Source organism: Serinus canaria, unplaced genomic scaffold, assembly GCF_022539315.1.
Source record: "Serinus canaria isolate serCan28SL12 unplaced genomic scaffold, serCan2020 HiC_scaffold_114, whole genome shotgun sequence".
Taxonomy (NCBI): domain Eukaryota; kingdom Metazoa; phylum Chordata; class Aves; order Passeriformes; family Fringillidae; genus Serinus; species Serinus canaria.
Window position 1 is genome coordinate 6,946 of NW_026108228.1, and position 6,957 is coordinate 13,902.

General features: G+C 50.1%; 1 protein-coding gene across 1 annotated transcript; it reads left to right on the forward strand.

Moving 5' to 3' along the window:
• The first annotated feature begins 977 nt into the window (after positions 1 to 977).
• LOC127061148 (serine/threonine-protein kinase pim-1-like) lies at positions 978 to 6,802 on the forward strand. The gene is given in 7 exon segments (XM_050987679.1): positions 978 to 1,032; positions 1,139 to 1,690; positions 1,693 to 1,718; positions 1,814 to 1,864; positions 2,009 to 2,216; positions 2,219 to 2,332; positions 2,964 to 6,802. Coding segments are annotated over 7 exon segments (1,332 nt in total). The 3' UTR covers positions 3,290 to 6,802.
• Positions 6,803 to 6,957: the final 155 nt, after the last annotated feature.

Here is a 6,957-nt window from a genome sequence, read left to right on the forward strand (position 1 = left end):
TGAAAACCTCACCAATGACACAACTGCCCAGCCCACCAGGAAAAAAAAGAACAAGCTGTCAAGTTCTCCAAACATTTGTCCTGCTTTGATGCAAAAGTTGTGCTTGCACACATGGTGTGGAAAGCCAAGAGTAGCTGCAGTTGGTGGCACATCTTGTGACAGGAGCTCTGTCACTGACATGTTTTATGAAAAATCCTTCCTTAGGATTTTTCCCCTCCTGAGAAACTGAGAGGCCTCAGGAACAAACTGTAAACAATTCTTATCTGCTGCTGTGGAATGCAACGGGGGAATCTGTGATTGGCCTCCTCAGGATGTTTCCAATTAAGAGCCAATCACAGTTCACCTGTCCAGCCGGTCTCGGTCTGGGAGAAGACCTTTGTTTTCAATTCCTTTCTATTCTTAGCTTAGCATTGTAGTGAAATCCTTTCCTCTATTCTTTTAGTATAGTTTTAATATATTATCTATCATATAATAATAAATCAAGCCTTCTGATACATGGAGTCAACTTTCTCATCTCTTCCCTCATTCTGGGACCCATGTGAACAAGACAACAGAGCTCAACCTCTTTCTCCAGGAAAGGTTCTTGAGAAGAGCAGACTGTGGAGGAGATTCCCGGAGAAGTGAAACAGCTTTCCAGAAGTAAAATGAGAATGGAAAGGAACAATCCAAGGTGGTTTTCTCTCCTTATTTCTCTACTCCCCTTTTCCATCTTGCACTACTTCTCCATGTCATGAATTCCAAATGGATCTCACTTGTAAGATTGGTGACTTAGCAAGTTTTAGACACTCTAAAATGCCATGAGCTACACACAGTTTGCCTTCCTGTTTTTGCTGGAAAGCAACGCTGGAGCCATAAGTGCAGGGCTGGGGTTGGGTACAAATCCTCCAGACAGGGAATGTGCCCCAATAGGGTTTGACCCTCAGCAGGGACAGTGCACAGCAGCGACCGAGGGGATTCCCCTGCTGCTGTGCAGGAGCATGGCTGTGGATCTGGGCTGCCCCCAAGGCGCGGCCGTGGGAGACGGGGGAAACGGTCACGCGGACCAACGACCCCGGCGCTTCAGTTGCAGCAGCAGGGGCAGCAGCAAGAAAAGAGACTTGATCTCCTCTCTCTTGCTTTTCCTCTCCCTCTCCCGCAGTCCCGCACCCGCTTTCGGTGTCCCTTTACCGGTGTCCCCCTCTTTTCCCTGCCATGCCCCGTCCCCGGCCGTCCCGCCGCGGTCTCGCCTCCGACCGGCTCTGGCCGCGAGGGCGGTGGCGCTGCTGGGCGGGCATCAGTGCCTGGGGCTGGGGCGGCATCGCCGCCCTTCGGCTCGGCCTGGCCCGAGACCGGCCCCGGCCCCGACGCAGGATCCAGTTCCGACCCCGGCCTCGGTCCCGACGTGGGATCCAGTTCCAGCCCCGGCCCCTGCTCCTCCCGGTGCCCACGGAGGACACACGGACCGCGGCCGCTCCCGCCGCCTCCGCTGCGACTTCCCCGGCCCGAGCTCTCTCGCTCCCCAGCGCGGCTGCCGGCCACGAGCCTCTCGTGTCGCGTTCCAAAGACCGAACGCCCGGGCATGGCCGGCCCGGGGCGGGTGAGGGGCGCTCGGGGGCCGTTGCTGGCCCCGGGCCGAGCGCTGACAGCCGCGTCCTGCCCGCAGGGAAAGCGCAGGAGGCCCTGCAGGAGCGCGGATTCGGCAGCGTCTGCTCGGGACGCGGTTCTCGGACGGCGCCCCGGTGAGCGGCGGGACCGGCGGCGGGCGCAGGAGGAGGAGGATGGGGCTTGGCAGGGCGGGCGGCGAGCTCAGCCCGTGGCTCCCCTTGGCTTGCAGGTGGCCATCAAAAGGGTGCCGCAGAAGCGCGTCCGGCACTGGGGCGAGCTGGTGAGTGAACGGGGCCAGCAGGATGGGTCGAGGGGGAGCGGGCGTGAGGCAAGCAGAGGGCGCAGAGCATCCCGGGCTGGCTGAGGGCTTCCCCAGGCCTGGCACTGCATCAGCCCCACTGACGGCATCGTGCTCCTCCCGCAGCCCGACGGCACCAGCGCACCGCTGGAGATCGTGCTGCTGGACAGCGTGTCCACTGTCTTCCCTGGTGTCGTCCAGCTGCTGGAGAGGCTTGAGCTCCCCAGCAACATTGTGGTGGTGCTGGAGCGCTCTCAGGACCTGCAGCATTTCATTTGGGCACGGGGGTTCCTGTCCGAGGAGGTGGCACAGGAGCTGTTCCGCCAGGTCCTGGAGGCCGCGACATCAAACCAGAGAACATCCTGGTTGACCTGGCCACTGGCCAGGCCAAACTGATCGACTTTGGCTGTGGCACCTACCTGCAAGACACAGCTTACACTCACTTTGCAGGTCAGCCTCCACAAGGATGTGGTCCTGGTGCTGGCATCTCATGGCCCAACATCTCCCAGCCCAGGCTGGCTGTGGCAGCGGGGATTCTCCCTTTTGCTGCCAGTCGGGGGACGGAGTGTTTAGCTGAGTTGCTTTAGAGCAGGAGGCATTTCCAGCCCTGCTGGCAGCCTTTGTAGCCACTCTTTCCAGGACTGAGGCTGGGCTGGTGCAGCCAGCCCAACAAAAACCCCCATGGGTGAGGGTAGCAGAGAGGGGGGGCCAGAACCTGTGCCCCAGCCACTTTGGTGTGCAGGTGAGAGGAAGGGCTTGGACTGCTCCACTCACCCTGTTTTCCTCGGCTTCATAATATTTTTGGGGCAATGCAGGCAGGGAGGATAAGGGCATGTTTTCTCCCCAGCACAGAGGGGGTTTTTCCTTTGCATGTCATGGTCAGGCCTAGCCAGGGCTGCCCTCCTCCAACACCAGTGGCTTCTTTTGCAAACCTAAGTTTGTACACAAGTCCCAGGTGCTGGTGAGAGGGCAGTGGGTCACCCTGTGTGCCACTGGTTCAGCCCCCGCACACCCAGGGATGCTAGGGCCAGGCTCTGGGAGCAACAGCATCCCCCTGATGAAGTCCATCTGTATTCCATAGGAACATGGTCATACAGCCCCCCGGAATGGACCCACTTTAGGTGGTACCATGGCGAGGCAGCAACGATCTGGTCCCTGGGCATCCTGCTGCACCAGATGGTCTGCGGGGAGCACTCTTTCAGGAGGGGCCAGAGCATCAGCTGGGGCCAGCTCTCACTGCCACAAAGACTCTCAAAGTGGATCTTCTTCTCTAGGCGCGGGGGGAATACCAGTGCTGGGAGCCAGCAGCAGGCTCGTGAGCATCCTACTCTGGCAGCTGCTGAGGAGGTAGCACATGTCCTGCTCTCCTGCTCTCCTCCAAAACAAAGAATTGCTGGGAAGGGTTAGGCCCAGCTCTGAGCACGAGCAGCATGGCCTAGGCATGGGAATAGCGGGACAGGAGCCTTGTCCAACTGATCAGTGGTTTCTGGTTTGTCTCCCCAGAGTGCCAAGTTCTTATCAGGTGGTGTTTATTGAGACAGAGTAGAAATTTTCCAAGTTCCAAAGTAGAAATCCATTTTGATTAAAGTTAAATGTACATCTTTTAGTTAAGCCTTGAAATCTTAGCTGTTTACTCTAAGCTCAGAGAAACTGCTTCAGTGAAAAACAGAGATGGGGGGTGGGGGGAGACAGGTCAACTTGTCCTAAGAATTCTTTCTGACAACAAAAGAACAAGCGCTAAGTGAAGTCTGTAAAATGAATATGTATGAACCTATTGTGAAATTGTATGCATATGTATTTGGGGAGAAAGATAAAAAGGGACCTAGAGATCCCAGAAGTACGCATGCCTTTTAAGGGGAGTAATCCCGGCATGCGTCCAGCGCTGCAATAAACATACCGGCTTTACAACTTTTACAAAGTTGTGGAGTTTTTTATTTTCTCCGCAAAGCATTCTGGCGAGCCAGCCAGGAGGTTCCGTCTCTGTCCCCGCAGGGCAGGAGGGATAGAGAGACCTCCTAGGCGCGCCCCGGGATCTTCCCTGAGGAGCCCCGCTGTCCACTTTGCCTTCTGCGAGGACAGACAAGGACCTACTGGCGTGCAGATTTGGTATGTATTAAGAGGGCCCCGGGAGATCAAGAAGCTGAATAAGTCACTCAGAGACGTCTGAGTGCTCAGCCTGTGCCTGCAGGCAGACCAGTCGATAGAGCGACTGAAGGGCGAGAGTTCACTGTCCGATAGAGGGGCCGCTAGCAACCCTGGGAGTGGGTTCGAGTGAACTCGTGCGTGTGCGTGGTGTCTGGACACTGTATTGCGGTGTAGTTCATGCATTGTGTGGGTTTGTAATTGTGTGAGTGCATGGTGTACAAAGGGAGTATATCTACAGTGCAGGGGGGTTTCTACCCGCAACTGAAGGAGCCGAGTGAGGCCTGAGGTACCAGCCGGGGCAGGCTGTGGGGCAGGGAGTGCCCTGTAGTGAAGTGGAACTAGTGGAGAAACGTTGGTCAAGATGTGTATTGTGTTTAAAGGTAGTGATTTGTGTGGATCGGGCACATTTTAACCGTATGAGCTCAGGGAGTTCCTCTGCCCTGGTAGTTAGACTTTATCTCTAGAATTTTGCTGTGTGCTGTTATTTTGATTGTGTCCAGAGTGTGTGAAGACCAGAGGAAGCTCGTGTGGGTAAATGCTGAAGTGTATTGTATGCTGTGTTGTGTTGAGAAAAGTGGGCACTTTGAGAGATATGCCCTTTCCCGGTGAGTTTGTGTGGTTCTTCCCCCATATTGTGGTAATTTGATGCTCGAATTGTAGTGTTTGTAGAGATTTTAAGGTTTTGTTTGCAACAAATGTAGCATTTTACACAGAAGAACTAGGGTATGGTGATTAATCTTTACTGTAGTAAAACGAACTAAAGGAATTCCAAGAATTCCCCCCACACAGCAATTCCAGCCCTGACTTGTGAATTTGAGATAAGGGGGAGAGAGGTGTGTGTCTGTTTGTGGGCATATCAAAGTTTTTGCTGTAACAAGCACAGCCTATTGCAAGGCAGTAAAGTGTCAGTAAAAATGTGTGAGTTAGATTGTGAGAGAAGAGAACGAGAACTAGAAAAGACTGAGATTTTGTAAAACAGGGTTTAGATAGAAAAGAGATGAATGTGCTTATGAGACTTCAGTTGGTAATATAGTAAGTTTGAACTGCAAACAGCCCACTGTAGAAGTTAAGTGATAAACGCCAAAGTGATAAACGGAATAGCCTGCAAGCAATTCCTGAGAGCTTTTGGTGCATTGAGAAGCTGGCACCTTGTGTGCAATGCAGAGTTTCTGTGCCTTAAGGCACGGATTTCTGTGCCTTAAGTGTAAATTTAAGGTTCCTGATCAAGCCAATTCAGAACTTGAGATCTTAAAACTTATGTGTAGAAGATCACATCTAATACCTGCCACCTGAAACTCTGTGTGTGGGAAAAACTGAGAAAAGACGACACTGTGAGGCTTAAGTAGAAACAAGATAGTATAAAGAGAAAGAGAAAATGAGAACTAACCAGAGCAAAGAGGTTCCTGAACTAGCCCTTTTGGGAGGGGCTCACTGAGAGAAAGCTGCCAGTAGGGGCAGCTCAGAAAAGAAAAAGATTTATAATACCTTATTATAGTTAATTCTTGTGAAAAACATCAATCACTTGTTTTTTTAATTTTTAAATATTTAATAGTAATAAAATAGTTATAAAAATCGTAATACAATTAGAGTAATAAGAATTTAGACAATTTGAATTAAGACAATATGAGACAATAAAAACAAAGAGTTACGGACGTCCGGGTACCTTTTTCTGGGCAGCACAAGCCCGAAAAAGGACCCCCGTTAACAAAGGATTAACCCTTAAAAACAACAGCCTGTTGCATATTCATACACTTCATGCATGATGCATAAATTCCATTCAAACACAGGATTCGGGCTGGTCATCGTCAACTTCTTCCTCCTAATCCTAACAGCGCCTTCGAGGTGGGAAGAAGTTCATTTCTTCTGATAAGAGGGCAATAAATTATTTTTCTCTGAAAGATTTAGGTGTCCTGCGGCTGCTATCTCGCTGCAAGTCCTTTCTTTAAAAAAAGTATTTTACATAGCATAGTTTCTATTTTAACAATTTTTATAACTTAAAACTACATTTAACACACTACTTAAGAGAATTAATACAGCGTTACTTTCTAACACAACACATATAATATTCATTTCAATATTTGCGAAAAGCCAATCATAAAATACTCATTTTTCACATAACTAAAAGCAGTAGCAAAAGCAAGAGCAAAGTAAAAGCAAGAGCAAAAAGCAAAAGTTGCCCTATGTACTGCCCCATCTGTGTCCCACCAACTGTTGGGGGAGTGAGCAGACTGATAGCTGCTAACAAAACAAAATAGAGTTTCACTCTTCAGAGCCAGTGTTGAAGGTACAGAACATGATATCCAGCATAAACAGAACAATGACTGGGGATACAAGCATCATAACATCACCCTAGGACAAAGGGGTATACCCAAAGGTGATGGTGTTGTAGATGCGTAAATGGTTGGCTCTCACATTATCTGTATGGTAAAAGAAGTTGTATAAATGCATAGTTATGTTACTGTAATGTCCTCTCCCCAGTATGTTTTATCATGTGATGGTTTTGCTAATCCATGGATTTGGGAAGGTTGGCTTGTTACTGTGGGAGCACCTGACCTCCAATCAGAATGTAAGAAAGTGACTTCTACTACTGAACAGCAAGGAAGGAGTTGACTGACAAGGCTTTAGGAGGGGCTAGAGATATAAAAGGTGAAGCATCCAACTTGAAGAGGAGTCAACCACGTGGTGGGCTGCGATGGGGGCAGTTCCCAGGCCTGCTTTTCCTTATTTAGTCCTTTTCCTGTATTTTTGTTAAGGTTAAATAAACCCTTTAAATTTTTAAAGTGTACATTCATTTCTCACAGTGTGGTCTTGGCTGAGTGCCAAGATGCACCTTGCCATAATAACCTTTGCTCTATGGTCCTTGTCTCCTATTGTCCTTTATTAACCTTTTTAAATTTTCACAGGAGAGTGAACATGTTTTTCACAAAGTC